The 16,328-nt window shown below is 53.6% G+C and overlaps 4 protein-coding genes across 5 annotated transcripts; 3 read left to right on the top strand and 1 right to left on the bottom strand.

Annotated features, from left to right (window-relative positions):
• Positions 1-2,821: 2,821 nt before the first annotated feature.
• Positions 2,822-5,038, bottom strand: PV07_05862 (the record flags this gene model as incomplete). Of its 2 annotated transcripts, XM_016392783.1 has the most annotated exons (8): positions 2,822-3,077; positions 3,223-3,480; positions 3,550-3,932; positions 3,986-4,288; positions 4,337-4,546; positions 4,602-4,783; positions 4,840-4,849; positions 4,898-5,038. In XM_016392783.1, the coding sequence occupies 8 exons, from the start codon at positions 5,036-5,038 to the stop codon at positions 2,822-2,824; spliced, it is 1,743 nt and encodes a 580-aa protein (XP_016250302.1). The 2 variants fall into 2 exon arrangements, with proteins under 2 accessions (XP_016250302.1, XP_016250303.1); XM_016392784.1 differs by lacking the exon at positions 2,822-3,077 and having other exon boundaries at positions 3,186-3,480.
• Positions 5,039-5,459: 421 nt separating this feature from the next.
• On the top strand, positions 5,460-7,295 carry PV07_05861 (uncharacterized protein). Its single transcript, XM_016392782.1, has one exon. The coding sequence runs from the start codon at positions 5,818-5,820 to the stop codon at positions 6,601-6,603; it is 786 nt and encodes a 261-aa protein (XP_016250301.1). The 5' UTR covers positions 5,460-5,817; the 3' UTR covers positions 6,604-7,295.
• Positions 7,296-9,213: 1,918 nt separating this feature from the next.
• On the top strand, positions 9,214-13,270 carry PV07_05860 (uncharacterized protein). The gene has a single exon (XM_016392781.1). It carries the CDS (start codon positions 9,815-9,817, stop codon positions 12,755-12,757), a length of 2,943 nt encoding a protein of 980 aa, XP_016250300.1. The 5' UTR covers positions 9,214-9,814; the 3' UTR covers positions 12,758-13,270.
• A 220-nt stretch (positions 13,271-13,490) lies between these two features.
• On the top strand, positions 13,491-15,994 carry PV07_05859 (uncharacterized protein). Its single transcript, XM_016392780.1, has one exon. The coding sequence runs from the start codon at positions 13,971-13,973 to the stop codon at positions 15,837-15,839; it is 1,869 nt and encodes a 622-aa protein (XP_016250299.1). The 5' UTR covers positions 13,491-13,970; the 3' UTR covers positions 15,840-15,994.
• The last annotated feature ends 334 nt before the right edge of the window (positions 15,995-16,328 follow it).

The raw sequence follows: 16,328 nt of genomic DNA, 5'->3' as shown, positions 1-16,328 counted from the left end.
GGATGGAATCGACAGTGGATGGAATCGACAGTGGATGGAATCGACAGTGGATGGAATCGACAGTGGATGGAATCGACAGTGGATGGAAGAGGGCGTTCGGGGTCGTAAAACGGTCCGTTCAGAGGCACCTGAATACCATCAGAGCCGTGAACGACGTACAGGAAAGTCTCCATGTCGTTGAAACTGTCCCATTTGAAGGCTTTCATGGCGGAAACTAAGTCTCCAACATTCTGGCAACTGCTCAAGTCGGGGGCGAGAATGCTGGGCTTGTTCACCACGACAATGGTCTCCATGTCTGCTCTGTTCGTCATGGTCGGAGTGGCAGTGAGAAGGGATTTCGTGTGAGGGGTGGACGATGAGATCTTATGAGAGTAGAGGTGAGTAGAGGTGGACCTTGCTGAGAGCTCGTTGCAGTGAATTCATTCCTCATGAGGCGTGTTCGTGGTGAAGTGTCGGAAACGGACAGGTGAAGCGCAAGTGAGAGGTCTTCGTGGTCGAGGATGGTGGTAGATGGAAGGCATGTGGGTGACTTCTCCCTCAGTCTGCCAACGGCCAACAGTCGCCACCAGTATCTCTCTCGTGGTCTCGTCGATTGGAGGCATAAATGCAACAGTAGAGCAGCTCCAGATGTCTGCTTAATTTGACTTCGGGTATCATTGTTATTAAGTGGCTCCGAAATCAAGCTTCTTCGCCACGCCTTTGAACTTGTTCTCGTCGACGACAAACCCTGGGGCCGCCACTTCCGCAGCTGCCATCTTCGAATCACCGCCGCCTTGCTTCGGAAGGTTCTCCTTGCTGGTCGGTCTAGGATCGATTCTCCACCACTCGTGCTCCAAGGCCCCTCTTGCCGTCACTCTTTTTCGTGGGTCAAGTTTCAGCATTGCCATGAGGAGATCGACGCCAACCGACCCAGCCGTCGGGAACATTTGCATGTAGAACGGTTTCTCGCGCACCGGAATCTTCTTTTCGAGTTCGAAGTAGTCTCGTAACTTGGAGACCCCAGGCCAATTCTCTTCGTTTGGTGTCCCAACAGCTTCGCAGATTTTGTCCAGTTGAGCGACCGTTCCTCCACCTGTTGCCAGCACTTCTTGATTTGCCACATCCGCTGCTGCATATGGCCTGCGAATTAGAAGTTCGGCAAAGACCATTCCGATACTCCAGATGTCGACTGCACCACTGTATTGCCTTGCCCCGAAGAGCAATTCTGGAGGACGATACCAAAGCGTGATCACTGCAGAAGTCATCTGGTACCACGGATCACCAAACGACCGCGCCAGACCGAAATCGGCCAGCTTCACTTCTCCATCCGCGGCAATCAGGAGGTTGTTTGGTTTAATGTCTCGATGCAAAATGAAGTTGGAATGGCAATAGTAGATTGCGCGACATAGCATCCCCATCCATGCCTTGACATCAGCAGCACCGTAACTCACTGTCTTGTCCCGGATGAGCTCTTCTAGATTGCCGTTCGGGAAATACTCAATGACCATGTTGATGTTCTGGTCCTTGGAGGAAAACACGTCTAACAAGGCAACGATGCTCGGGTGTGAGATTTCCTGGAGATATTTGATCTCGCGGATCGTGTCGACATTGAGCCCCTCCCGCTGCTGCGAAGGATCGACTTTGAACTTTTTGATGGCAACAAGCTTGGTCGGATCTGATCTCAGATGTCCCTTGTAGACGATAGCATATGTTCCCTCGCCCAACTTCTTTCCTGTGGAGCTCGTCAGCAAGTATGGGCATGGCTGGGGAAGGAAATGAGATACGGACCTTTGACATATTTGTTGCTGATATCCTCGTTCATCTGCTCAGCCATGTCGAAGTCTGGAGGCGGTCGGTGAGCAGGTGGGCCTGGAGCTGAAGATTGAGTTTTTGGTATTGATTTTCTCATTGCGAGTGACTTCGCCTTTGAGGGTGACATATTGGCATTTATGTTTGAAGGCGACCGCGGCATCAACGGCGACGGGGCGTTGGATGACGGCGCCATCTTGGGATTCACCGGCTGACGGGAAATGGAAAGGTGTTCAGGGACGCTCTTTCAAGCCAATCACTGTTGATATCTGGTTTATGTCAAAGACTCTAGATGCTCTGGCGGTGCGGTAGAGGTCAATGTGCCATTGAAAGCCTTAAGCAGAGATCTGTTCATGTGATCGATCCAGGCATCTAGATTGGGCTGCGCTGGGCTTGAACCAAGACGGTCGTCGTTGAAAGCAGCAATCCAGCAGTGGAAGTTGGGCGAGGCTCAAAATGCTTGGCATGCGACATGGATCTGGCGAGCCGGTGGAAAAAATAAGTGGCACAGCGAAGTAATGACCAGAATACCCCTGGGTTAATTTGTCTTTTACTTAAAGTTTTAGGTATGAAACTGTAGATTTTATTCTCTAGTTACAATTACGAGCTTATAAGCTACATAATGATAGTAATTTTTAACGATAATCCCTGAGAAAGGGTGGTAGAAAAGTATCTTGGAATTCTATAGAGGGAGGATAATGCGGTCTGACTACGGTATTTAGTATGGGGTGCTGTGCCAATTTTTTTTTTCCACAGGCTCGCTGGCTTGAGGCCTCATGCCGCTTTAATTGCAGCCTGTCTACAGAACTCGCGGTTGCAGATGGACACAATTGTGAAACGGACTCTCTCCATTTTTGTTGAACAAATCATTAGCCTGCAGAATGCTGAGAATCGGCCCAATACGCCTCGACTACGCTCACGATGGAAAACCCTACTCCTGATTTCAATCCCGGAGCGGTGATCGTCATATACAAGCGACAAGGTTAGTTGAGCCGTGTTGCCACTCCCCAAAGCGAGAACTCACGTCTCGCTGTCAAGCTACACACTCATCTAATGCAGCAGCGACTTTCCAGCACAGACGAGACGTCGCTTCCTCGTCTGGCAAATTCGCTGGGACGCTCAGGCAGGCCCGAACCGCACGCGTGTAGATGCGACCGGCCTGGCCTGGAAGTTCTTCTTCTGCCAGCCGGATCAGACGGTCGCGGAAGGTGATGGGACTGTCCTCATCCCGTGGATCAAAGCTTTGGAGGGGCTGCCAAAAGCCAAGCTCTAAGAGAACGCATCCGAGACTTTGTTTGACAGGATTAGCTTTTCCATATGCCAACAGGGGCATCCGATCACAGAAGTTCATCTTGTGGTTTTAAGAGAGAGAATAAGAGAGCGGGCTATGATGCAATGGACAACACCGGGCTTGAGGGAGAATTAAAAGCTTACGAGTAGATGTCGAAAGCCGGCCTGTATAACTTGCTCGGATGCATTCGCTTTTCCGGATGGTGATAGTTATCCAGTTTGATGCTCCGTCGTTGAACCGTTCGGGAACGTGCCGTGTAGTCTGTATCAGTACTCGCCATAGCTCTGGAATAAGTAAAGCCGCTCAGGTAGGGATGTTTGAAGTCTTTTGCCAGACTCTGGGAAGGCTGGCCTCCGGTCCTCGATTCGGCCGGCAGGAATAAGACTGACCCGGACCGCACACTGAAGACGAGCGCTTTAGTTTCATCATACAACACCACGCAGTCCCCTCGTAACCCTTCTGAGACTCACTTTTTGTGAACCCAACCGGTCAGATGCAGGACAAACAGGCTCTGAACAAGGGTTTTCGCAATGGCAAACCGCGCTCCGAGTTCAAGCACCCACGATCGGCCATCGTTCGCCTGGTCGAGCACTTCCAAAAGTGTCGCTGGCTTTCGCGCCTGCGAGACGGTGATTCTGGTGTCCGGTTGCTTGTTCGGAATCTTCTCGATATAGGCTGGCGGTTTATACACGAACCCGTAACGCGAGTTCCGAGCGTCTTTGAAGGCTCCAAGACAGGGTAGAGTCTTGAAGGAGCGCGGGGGATCCTTGATGAGAAAGATTTTGGCAAGCTCCTGGACGTCCCGCTCGGTAGGAACGCCCGCATCGGCATCTTCACCATATGTCTTCCATTCCTAGAGATTAACGTCTCAATAAAGGACATTACCATGGGTAACGATCCACCTACGATGTAACAGCATGTGTTAGATCGGGTGTCTATTGCGAAGGTGGCGCTCGACTCGTTGAAATACCATCTTGGCTCTCCATATCTGAAGTGCTCTTTCGAAAGTGATGTTGTTGGTCGCACTTGGTCGAGGTTCTGCAGCCTCTTCTTGAATTCTGCGGTTGTTGCGATGAGATCAAAACGCTTCTGACGAACGCTACCTTTGGGGCTTTCGGAAGATATGTCCCTTGCGGTTTCGGCCAGATGGTTTAGATTTCCGGGATGGTTTTGTTGCAGAACCTCGCAGGTCATGGCAAGATGGATTCTCTGCGCGAATGGTTGGCATTGATAGAAAAGAGGAAAGAGATGTCTTACCCATGCCACGATTTCAGAGCATATACCACGGAGGGTCGAGTTGTGCTCATCGAGATCAGAAATCAACTCGTCGAACTTTTTCTTTTCCCTGATTGCGAACTTTGCCCTTCTCAGCCAGCTCATATGGGCACCCAGTTTCTTCACCTGGGGCCCGACCTCGTAAGCCGCTTTCCCCCCGAGGACGTCTTGCACTTTGATCGTCGCGAGAGCCTGACGAAAGCCGGTGAGATGCATGGCTGGGATCGGGAAGTTTTCGGCTACTCACGAATTCGCTTCGGTCTTTCAACTTCACCTTTAACCCGTATTTGGCACTTAGGTTGTCTGAACTGGCAAACAACTGCGACATATTCAGAATCACCTTGACGACGAGAGGCCCGTTGTCTGAGTTGCGAAAATGCGACTGGAGTTTGTCTTGGCTTTTTTTGAGATCCCAGCACTCTGCCCAACCTTCGATCCGTTAGCATTACGGAGGCGGCGCCAGGAGGCACGTGGGCTGTCATTACCCGTGAATAGCTATGGCATATCAGCTCCGAGACGATCGCAACAACAAAAGCTACCTACCCCTCTTTGCATCCGAATGCGCTGGACTTGCTTTTCGGCTCCCTCGTTGGCCGTGCAAGCAGCCTCGACGAGTTCAAAGGCCTGGTAGCAAACAGGGACCAGGCCAAAAACGGCAGACGCGATACCAAATGCCTCTGCCATGACTGACGTTAGAGAACAAACCGTGGATGAGATGGAAAAGAGCAAGCATGGTTCGATCTTCGAGAAGGAGACCTCTTTTTATCATAAGGCGGCAGCTCATGAGCCGTAGGCTGCATTTTCAGCCGCATTGCGCGGGGGCACTGCTAACGACTAAATCAGGCGTTCATTCTCTAAAGCTGAGCCAGCTAGACGCCTCGCGTGTTCTGGCAATGCACTCGGGGTCGCACCACACGCTTGGTGGAATAGCACTTCGTTTTCGATTGGTGGCCTCATGGTGTCTCTCGGCACGGATGTGTTTCTCTGTAGGGAGATATGATGGAGCCTGTTTTCGAGACGGGCCTGGCTACCGGATTACCTGCTGCTCCGATATACCGCAGCCGAAATCCTCGCCCAGCATCATTCAGACATTGGGTGGTCAGGAGTGGGAGATAGCAAGACCCCCGAGACTGTTCTGTCGCTGTTTGAATCGGCGCAACTCCTTCCTATCCTTCTTTAAGTCTTGCTGGGCAAGCTCTCTCAGCAAGTCCCTGTAGCAACCACAGAGCGGCGTGGCCTTCCTACCTAAAAAGGCAAAGTCACCATCAAGCAACTTTTTGTCGCACTTGGCGTCGAGCCCAATATGCGGTCCGCGGTCATTGCATCTCAATCGGCGTAATAATTCTTGTCTATCGTCAACCGCAGCCTTGGAGCCCTACGAGCTGCTGAAGGTCGTCTTGATTGCTGACCTACATGTACTGTTACCCACGGAGAAGCAACTTTGAGCGATAACAACTTCGACAATGATCACGCCACCGCCGCCAGCTAGAGTCTCCCTCCTTGCTTCTCTCCTCCGGCCATCGACATCGGCTTCGAAATCTATAATCCCTCAATCCTACATCTGCACACCATGTCGACGACAATTACACCGCGGTCTGCCTGGTGGGGGTTACATCCCTGCTCCCACACCCTTCGTCCCCGACGTGCCCACCTTCCTCAAACTCATCGGGCGTGAACTCTCCAAACACGCCGGCAAAATCGAGTCTTGGGAGGAACTCTTCACCTTGACATCGATTCAGATGAAAACACGAGGCATCGAGCCCCCGCGGACGCGAAGATATCTGCTCCGCTGGCGAGAGAAGTTCCGGAAAGGGGAGTTTGGGATCGGAGGCGACTTTCAACATGTGAAGGATGGCGTTGCGGAGCTACGAGTCGTCGAAGTGCCCAGTCTGAAAAAGGACCCCGTAACAGGAGACCCTATATCGGGCCCAGTCACGATCGGAAGGAGTCCTGGGATGCAGAAGCTGATTGTCAATGTGCCCAACGGGTCTGCCACGTATCAGTTACTCCCGGGGCAGACGACCGCGGATCTGAAGAAACCAAATGGCTTTACGTTGAAAAATGGATACATTATCAAGGGCAAGCAAGCACATCCCATTGCAGGCACGCACGGGAGTGGTGTCACAGTCAAAGCGGTTGAAGGGCTGTGGGAGCATAAGCGAGGGAGGAAGGTCTATGGCGGTGAGAGGAGACGGGCGGAGACGCTGCATAAGATGAGAGTGGAGGAAAACAAGAAGAACGCGAGATAGACGAGGGAGATGTTGCGGGTCATGGCAGATGTCCAAATGGGGCTTTTCGACATATCCCACGTTTGGACGCTGTATGTACGATATTAATCGTCGGGTGTATCATGTATGTTGCTGGTCTGACACGAGTTGCGAGTGGCCCAAATCCCAAGCACCGACTTTGACTCGGCTTGAGATCCCCTGTTCATTTAGGAAGGCGTCGTCGCGCTCTATTTGAGGCTCTGCAACCGTTGTGATCAAGAGGGCAGCCACGGTGTGAAAAAGAAAGCCCTTGAGAACGTAGCGACCTCCCAAATTTGCGATTCCGATTCAATGGCAGGTTCAGCCGTTCAAAGCGTTTCGCAAGAGGATCTGCAACACCAATGGCCGCCGCACCCGCTACGCTGGAGACATCAACTGGGGCTCAGAGATGCGGCTACAAACGACAATTGCGAGCACGATGCCATGCGAATCCCACCGTTGATCTCTTCTTCATTGGACGTTGATGAGTCCTTGCAGCCATGCGTCTCCCTCCACACACGGCAGGCGAGAACTTCCGAGGACACAGACTCAAACCATGCTCACGGGCTCAGCAAGCAAAGGGTCCCCCAAAAGGGTAAAATCTCGGGAGTCTCGGCTTTGTCTCAGCCGGGTCAGAGATTTCCGTACCAATGTGTTCCGAGACAGTGCTTGGTTAACCTAGACGTCTGCCTGCGAGTGATCAACCATCTGGGCGTGCATGGTGGCTATTGCGCTCGGATGGGCCAAAACTCTGGAGGAGAGAGAATTTCAGCCACTATCACGCTAGCTGACACCGAAGAGAGTAAGATCTCCGGCGGCGTCCACGCCCTGAACACGTTGAATCGGCCTTCAAAACGGTCAGTCGTCCTCTTGAATGAATCACTCGACTTTTGCCGAGGGCAAGAAAGAATTGGGGACGCAACGCACAAGAGCTGGTTTCATTCGTCCCATTTTGGAGGATGGAGCTAACGCTAAGAAGAGATCAGCATGTTTGATACACAGCTAGAAAATCCGGTTCCAGTTGGGCGGGTTCATGGGACAGGATTAGGAAGATCATTTTGCTGATCGTTGCCACATTCCTACTCCTCGCCAGTAGTGGACTTGGGAGGGCCAGCTCTACTCGTGGACCCCGGCGTGTCTCCAGATCACGCAGAGCCGGTGTCTAAACCTGAATTGCCAGCTGCAGATACTGTGTTTGGTTGGATCGTTGATAGGAATGAGTGGCTTGTGAGTTAGTGATAGCGCGAACGCAATTGTGGTTGCAATTGAAAGGTCGTCATGTACTATTTCCTGTCACCTGGAATTCGAGAGGAGCTGATGGTTCCTTGAAAGAGAAAGGACACTGACCCTTTGGACAAAACGGGTTGGTTGCACGTTGCAGAGGGATCGACTCGCGCAGAGCTGTCTCAAGGACCGAGATGAAGATGTTCTCGCTTGATGGGGGGCTCGAGAGTCGACTCGACGATGATCAACTCCGTCGCGGGAGGTGAGCACGGCCAACTTTGCCAAGCGAATTGATCCAGGGGTAAACGGCCGGGGAAGCATTTGAGAAAGCCACAGTCGAGATTGGCGTCGACCAGGGTGGGGGAATGGTCCCTTAGTGCAGTGATGCTTGGGCAAATTTCTCTGCTCCAGTCGTGCCTTGGGACACACGGCATGTCATCGTCACCCAACTCTTATCAGCTCGTGCGGTTGTGCCGTGTAGAACCTTTTGTCTTCCTAGCAAGTTTCAGAGTCGAGGAAAGTGTCCGTTGGCTGGGTGGCGGCCAGAACAGAATTCGGGGAGCGGGAATTCTTTGTTTGCTTCCCCCGAGGACGCGTTATGCGTGGCGTCTATTCGGCTAACCTAGAGGATACTTAGAGGAGGTTCAGGAGGGTAGCGAGCCCGTGGAAAGGCGAGAAGAAATTTCGAGTGCAGAGACGCGCAGGGCGCTCTAATGGCGGGTGTGTCAAGAGTGGTTGTGGCATGTGTTACAACTTTGACAGCTGGAGCAACTCAGTATGAGCACAGACAGCTTGTGGCCTGAGAAATGCTTGTGATGATCACAGAAGGTCGCAGATGAATTCAGGTGATAAAACAAGCCAGAGACCAATAGAACAGCAGAGGTCAGAATAATGCCAGCCCTTGAAGGAAAGTGGTTGCAGAGGGCCAGTTCCCGCAGCCGGAGCACCGTTCTCAGTGGGTGGCATGGAGGAGGTAGGGGATGGCTCGTGACAACGGCCCAGGTCATTGGCCCAATGGGGCGGGCAGGGGAAGGTGTAATTTGACAGGCTGTTTGGCCGGCCTCGGGGGCTTCTTACCTTAGTCCCATGCCGGGTAAGTGAAGACAGTAACTGTCCCCCACCAGGAAGGCTTTCGCGGGCTTATTGGAGAGGACCATCCGACGTATGGGTCCTTTTTAGCTGCAGCTTAGCCTAGCAGGCGCAAAGTGCCCTGTTCCTGTCTCTTAGCGGTGCCCTGCAGGCATCAACAAGCAGCTAGACCTGCACCTCTCCAACACGCTTGAACCGTTCCATGCTAGCTGGATCATCCCCTTCGAGCACACCGACGAAGTCTTGGGCAGCTTTTACCAGGGCAGAAAACCTTAGCATCGACGCCGGCACGGCCCTCGTTGAAGGGAAAACCCTCCTTGCTCTCTTAGTGGTTTGAAGGAGCAACCACACGGCCCCCCAGAGAACATCCCTCTTGCGCCTTGTCCCTCGTCGCCCATCTTTCTGTCAATTTGGTCAACATCACACACCTTGTTGACCACCCTCTGCGACCGCTGTGTCCAATTGCATCCTAAAGACCCTCCAAGACTTGCCATCTTCATGCCACATGCACATCAGTGAGGTCGCATGCTCCGGAGAACACAGTGATCGACCCTCCGCAGTGTTGGACTGTCCCATGCGGACAGCTTTTCCACCTCAATTTTCCTCCCTAAAAAGCTGCGACACCCTCCGTTTCACCGCCCTAGAAGCCAGAGAACAGTGCAGTATACGGGCTTCTGTTTTCTTGGATATCCAGAAGAACGCACGAGATTGCGGGAATACCAGCTTTGATTGGTTTTGTGCTCGACGGGTTAAGGACAAGCACAATCACACAAAATACACATCCGGCAACTGTTTCTGACCGCTGAGAAGAAACACCCCCGGAAAGACCAATAAACCCCGCATGAGCTGGCTATAGCCGTCTGAGATATACCAGTTGTCCCACTCTGCTGTGCTGGTAGATATGTCTCTACCCGTGCTCTCACGGCCTCTGGCCGACCCGCCGACGGGTGCGCTACCTCCAATTCCTACAAGCAAACCACCGAGGAAGAGTTTACCCCAGACTCCATCAAGACTGAAGGCTCCATCAAGGCCTTCAGCGCTACCAACACCACAGCCTGTTCAATCGGCTCCTGATCTATCGCCCGAGAAACCCTCAGGTATACCTTCCAGCAAAGGTGTGCGGAAAACTGTCAGCATTGGCTCATTTCCACAGCCACCCAATGCCGGTTCGCGTCCTCCCACCTCGGCCTCAATGGCGTCCACCACATCCACGAAAAAGAGAACCTCGGATGGAGGACACAGCATCCAAAACGCCTCTGTCAGATCCAAAAAATCCCCCCGAACCAGCGTCGCAGCCAGCTTTCGCTCATCTCAAACCCCCAGTCTATTGAATTCTGCCGGTGACGGAATGGCCATTTCGGCCAAGTTTGGAAAGAGAATATCGGACGCTCAATCCAGTGTCCATTCTCCTCCGCAAAGTCGGAGCTCTTCGGCCAACGGATCCTACTCGACCAGCGCGACCACGTTCGAAGAGGGCGAGGAGGATAGTCGAGGTCGCACAAAAGAATTGGACGAAGGCACAGCTGAATCAAAACGAAATTCTAAGGGAAAAGAGGTCAAAGGCAACGTGATCGTCAGTGTCCGCGTCCGCCCCGATACTGGGGCACAAAACAATGCTCAAACCGAAGGAGAATGGATGGTGGACGGCCGAAGAGGCCTGGTTGCATACCGCGGGAAAGAAGGCGGGGATTATCATCTCGACAACGTGTTCACGACCCACGATGATAACGCAAAAGTCTATGATGCCGCAGCCAAACGCCTAGTACGTCGAGTCATGGAAGGCTATCACGGAACAGTGTTTGCGTACGGCATGACGGGAACCGGCAAGACGTTTTCGATGCAAGGAACCATGAGCAGCCCTGGTGTGATTCCGCTGGCTATCACCGATATCTTCTCCTACATCAGAGAGACCCCGCACCGCGAATTCCTTCTTCGAGTCAGCTATCTCGAGATCTACAACGAGAAAATCCACGACTTGTTGGCTGTGCCCGTCGGTGGAGGCGTCGGACAGCAACAGGAGGAAATCAAGCTGCGTGAAGATAGCAAACGGGGTGTATACGCCACACCCCTAAAAGAAGAGATTGTGCAGAGCCCAACCCAGCTGCTACGAGTAATCCACAGAGGAGACACTGCTCGGCGTACGGGAAGCACCCAGTTCAACGCGCGAAGTTCTCGCAGTCACGCAGTGGTTCAGATCGTCGTCGAGAGCCGAGAGCGAATACCAGGGTCGGGCTCCTTGCAAGAAAATGGAAAGCGTGTGGCAATGCTGCCCGGCGGCGTGCGGGTTTCCACGCTGAGCCTGATCGATCTTGCGGGGTCCGAACGTGCGGCAGAGGACAAGGAGCGCCGTGCTGAGGGCGCCCACATCAACAAGTCTCTGTTGACTTTAGGGACGGTCATCGCGAAGCTGTCGGGCAACCGTGACAAGAACGGCAACCCTACAGACAAAGACGGGAAGCACCTGCCGTACCGAGACAGCAAGCTCACCCGGTTGCTCCAGCCAGCACTCTCCGGGAACTCGTTGGTCTCAATCCTCTGTACCATCCAGATTGGAGCCGGTTTGACGACGGCTGGCAGCAACCACACAGGTGAAACCCTCAACACCCTGAAATTTGCCGCTCGTGCAAAGAACAATATTGTCAGCCATGCCAAGCGAGCCGCGGAGGAGATGGGCAGCGTCAATGCCGGTCTCTTGGAACGATATAGATCTGAAATTGCAAACCTCCGGTCTCAACTGGAGGGTCAACAGAAGTCTGCCGCAGAGAAGGAAGAGCGGCAATTGGAGAAAGAAGCCGAGCAACGTCACGAAGAACAGATGCTGGAGATGCAATTGGCCCGGACGGCGCTCAAGGAGCGAATCGAGCACCTCAACCGCCTGATTCTGTGTTCCAAGTCCACTGGCGTTAACAGCGGCACAGTGTCGGCCTTGGGTATGCACTCACGGCTCTCTGGAGGGACCGAATTTGCAGGCCCACGGTCTGTACGATCGTCAGCCAGCCAGTCGACCCTCGGCGTGACACCAAGTCTAGGTCGACACCCATCGGTGGCTTCCCTGGGAGGGGTGGCTTCGGCTTCCGGACATCTTTCATTTTCGGGGATCCCGGACGAGGACGAAGAAGGCAGCGGCGATTTTGGCGACGGGAGAGCATCCTTGCAGTCCCAGGTTCGCGCTTTACAGGCCGATTTGCAGGACAAGACACGGTACATCTCGACCCTGGAGAAAAGACTGTTGCAAGCTCGGCGGTCCAGCCACTCTCGGGTGTCGATGGCGTTCAACAAACCCGCAGGCGACGACAGTGAAATGCAAAGACGGCTGGAAGAGAAGGATGCGATGATTGCGGACCTGCAGAAGACAGTTGCCGCCCTTCGATCTGCCGTGCGCAAGCGCGAGATCGCGGAATTGACGCCTGAGACATCGTCCTCGGAGTTCAAGCAGAACCGCGCACAAGCTGGACATCAGAGCAACAGCAGCAACAGCAGCTCGCAGCTGAGCGTTTCGACCCAGCCAATTCTATCTGGTGGACCGCGATCGCCCCTGACGGCGAGTCCAATGACGATCCTTTCCCCTCAAAAGGCGATGGACAAGAAGCGCAAGACGGTGGATGAGATGTCGAGGATGCTTGACGAGATGATCCAGGACAAGGTCGAGAGCGGACAGCTGAACCGGAGGTCTTCATCGGTTCGGGTGCCTTCGCGAGGCTCGTCGTCTGCGCGTCGGCATTCACGGCGGCTTTCGACGGCGGGCAGCAGCGGTGCTGTAGTGCCAACAGGACCAGGCATAGGAAGCATGGTGGCCTCGCTGCGAGAGCGGGACTCGGTGATCGAGGCGAAGGATTCGAGTTGAAGCAGAATTGGTTTGTTTTATTATCACGATTGACGACATGACCACCACCATTTTCCCTTTTTTCCTTTTTTTGGCGGAGTTTCCTTGAGAGGACAACCATGAAAAGGAGTTGAGACCGCCCAACAGGACGAGATCCACGGAGCATGATTGATTCTAATACGGGCGATGCGGCTGTTTGACCACCTATTTTCTGGGCTTTTCTTGTTCAGCACGTTACATTTCTTTGGAGCTTTGACAGCAATTCTGTTCCTTGAGCGGGACAATGTGGGATTTACTATGTTTAGCAGAATTCAGTGGGGGAAAGAAGGATATCCTCGAGGGAAGCGATTCCAGGCCAAAAGATGCATCCATGCCACAGAACAGACAGATACAGATACCCCCTTTCATAGACGTTGTTATAGGTACAAAGTCGTTTTGGGCAGACGGCGACGAGGCTGGCGAGGGTGGTTCCCTTGGTCCTCGTGTAGGTATATTATGCAAGATCAATCCAGTCTTCTCTTTGGTTTGCTCGGTACCCGGAACTCTGGAGATGATGGAGGCGATCTCTCGCTAGTGAGGCTCGGCCTGGGGCAATCGACGCAGCTGTGTCACTCGCAGGGGCTGAAGGAAACATGTCGGGTGTTTCAGATTCTGCACCATGGACCAGCGACCGGCGTCAAGCCTTGGGATCCTTGTATTCGATTTCCCTTTTCTTTTTCTCTTCCCTTTTGTTCCTCATGTCTTTGGTTTGATGCCCGCATAGCCCGCCGGAAGGGACTGCGGCTCGACAGCACCCACAAGTCCACGAAAACTTGGGGCCACAACATATCACAATATTAATAAATACTTTTGGTTGCTGCATCAATTCCAATCCTGCCTGGGGCCCTCTTTTTCTTTCTTTGCACAAGTTACAAGTCGCACGCCCCTCCGACCAGCTGCTGTGCATCTTGGAAGGGATCAGCGCTGTCGTCTTATTGTTTATTCTTATTTTTATCTGTGTCCGGTTTCTCTTTGTTCTTCTTTTCTCTGAACGGTCCCCTTTTTGTTCTCTGTTGGCTGTCACAGCTACATGGTCACTGAGCGCTGCGTCGCATATCTCGTCGGTTCATGTCATTAGACGCATAGACGCATAGACTTGCATCAGCATAGCGTTGGAATTTGGCGTCATATGTCATTGGGAATCACTTTTGCCTGCATCACTGAGCACTCGCCTGCTACCTGCGCCAATGCTTGAATGAGGACTCCTTCACCGAAACCGAGTCATGCCGAACAGCAACGCAAGAAGATGCTTCTGTCCAGCCGCGCCAGTCCCCCGAAACCACTGAGGTTCGGCGGTCCTGATCGATATCTCTCCATCAGACATTTCCTCCCCTCCACCCCAATCCCTTCGCCATCTCTGCCGTCCATCCTTCCACGTCACGGCAAGAAACCGCCAAAGCTCAACTCCCGCAAGATTGTCCGCAGTCTGGTCTGGCTTGCATTCATCATTGGCGTCTACTATCTCGTCTCTTTCGGGCGGAGGAAATCCCACAAGCTCGCCGAGCTGACCTTTCTGACCTCGCTGGGCAAGATCTATGAAATTGTCGAAGCTTCGGAGCTGCCTGACCATCCCACGCCGCTGGCTGTGACTGATGCAAAGGGGAAGCACCACTGGACGATATCCATCCCCCCAAACCTACCCTTCCCCCTTCCCTACACGGAATATGCCGACATCTGCTCGCAAGTCGACGAGGTAGCTCGCCACGTTGCTGGCCCTCGCCAGAAGTCCCAGCCAAGTGACTACTACCGGGATGACCCCAACTTCATCGACGTCCAAGAGGCACAGGTTCTGCACTTCCTCCCCGCCGAAATCCACCCGCTGCCTCGCGGGAACGAAAACAGTCTGCCCGTCTGCGAGAAGTCCCTGACCTACGTCCTCGATGCCGCCGACGCGGGCCTCGGGTCCACCCTCCTCGGTCTGTGGCTATCCTACGGCCTGTCTCGTCGTGAAGATCGCGCCTTCTTCATCGACGACACCCAATTCCCTTACGGCAAATACACCACCTTCTTCGCCTCAAAGCCCTCTCCGCCTTGCCGCCTACCTAGCCCCTCGCACCGTGTTCCGTGCCCACACCAGGCAAAACACCTCGTCGTGTCGGCTGCCACGACCAGTTGGATTTTTGGGCAGTCCTTCCACGACCACTTCTCTCAAAGGGAGATCTTTGATATGGCGAGGGAAGGGTACGAGGCACTCTTCAAGCTTCGACCTCAAGACGAGCAATATGTACTCAATCGCGTGGAAAAATTCCGAAAGGACGTCGATCCAAGCACCATCCCCCCACCCATTCCAGACGACGAACGCTTCGACGACGACGACATGTATGACGTCGCGCCCGAGAACGGCCTGGTGGGGATCCATATTCGGCGCGGCGACCGGCACCCTTTCAGCCTGACATACTCGCAGAACTACCTTCCCCCCGAAATGTACATGGCCACCGCCTTGAAGCTGGTGGGCCAATCTTCACAGTGGAAATTCCTTGTCGCCTCGGACGACGCGGACATGTACGATCACATCGATCTGCCCAACACGCTGCGGGCCCAAGAACGAATTTCCCTCGCATCCAAAAAGAAGCTGGCCAGCATGGGCCAAGGAGGGGGCCTCGGCTGGGAAGGCGGGTTCTTCAAGGACGTCTTCTGGGGTTTGGGTTTGCCGGAGGACGTCAAGGAGCGGAAAAAATGGGGCAGCCCGATGCCCATGAAGGCCAAGCACAGGTATGGCGAGAAGGACGACGACGGACGGGAGAAGCGAGTCCATCATCACGGCGCCAAACATTCGAGCGGGCCGCGGAAAGATGGTGGCGATGATGATGTTGCCGACGTGGCCCTCCTGGAACGTGATTACCGGACACACCCAACCACAGAAGCCCTTCAGCTGAGAGAGCTCCTTGGTCGAGCGTACCTGTTGGACTTGGCCATGTTGGCCCAGAGCGATAAAGTGGTTTGCGGCGTGTCGGCCAATGCATGTCGCATCCTGGCCGTGATGCTGGGGTGGGAGAGGAGTTTTGAGAGGAGAGACTGGAATAATGTAGACGGAAGTTATCAATGGCGGGTTCTGGACTATTGAACTCGAATGTCCCGGAAGAATGTCATTGATTATCAAGCAATCCACGATCTGAGGGCCCTTCGCAGTGAATATTCCGAATTTCCCAAATGTTGGCATAGCGCAAACCCATGTAAAGAAACGACAAGGTCAAATATGAAGCGCTCTCGACCACGCAGGGGTCACTTTTCCACGTCAAACGGCACGGCTGAACCAAACCCACTAAATTCATAGAGTTGAACTGCACCTCTGCCAGCGTCCTGATGCCTGTCTTCCCATGCTCATTTGCGGCCATCAAATTTCGGGCATACCGACCGAAACACTCGGGTCTATGCACCCAATGCCTCCATACCATCTAGCCTTGCCACATTCCCGTCTCAATTTCACCCGACAGAGTAACACCAGGGCGATAAACGCAGCACTCTGCGGCTGCGGGGTCTGCGAAGTCGGTACGGTATAGGGTGGGTGACGCTAATGTGTACCGGTGTGAAACAGAAAGCACGGCAGTCGACA

This window comes from Cladophialophora immunda (genome assembly GCF_000835495.1).
Source record: "Cladophialophora immunda strain CBS 83496 unplaced genomic scaffold supercont1.3, whole genome shotgun sequence".
Classification (NCBI taxonomy): Eukaryota; Fungi; Ascomycota; class Eurotiomycetes; order Chaetothyriales; family Herpotrichiellaceae; genus Cladophialophora; species Cladophialophora immunda.
The sequence above is the reverse complement of the archived record's forward strand: the minus strand, read 5'-3'. Positions and strand labels throughout refer to the sequence as shown.

Bases quoted from the DNA above. Each gene is read 5' to 3' on its own strand.
- PV07_05860 (XM_016392781.1), top strand. From the start codon at position 9,815: ATGTCTCTACCCGTGCTCTCACGGCCTCTGGCCGACCCGCCGACGGGT.
- PV07_05859 (XM_016392780.1), top strand. From the start codon at position 13,971: ATGAGGACTCCTTCACCGAAACCGAGTCATGCCGAACAGCAACGCAAG.
- PV07_05861 (XM_016392782.1), top strand. From the start codon at position 5,818: ATGATCACGCCACCGCCGCCAGCTAGAGTCTCCCTCCTTGCTTCTCTC.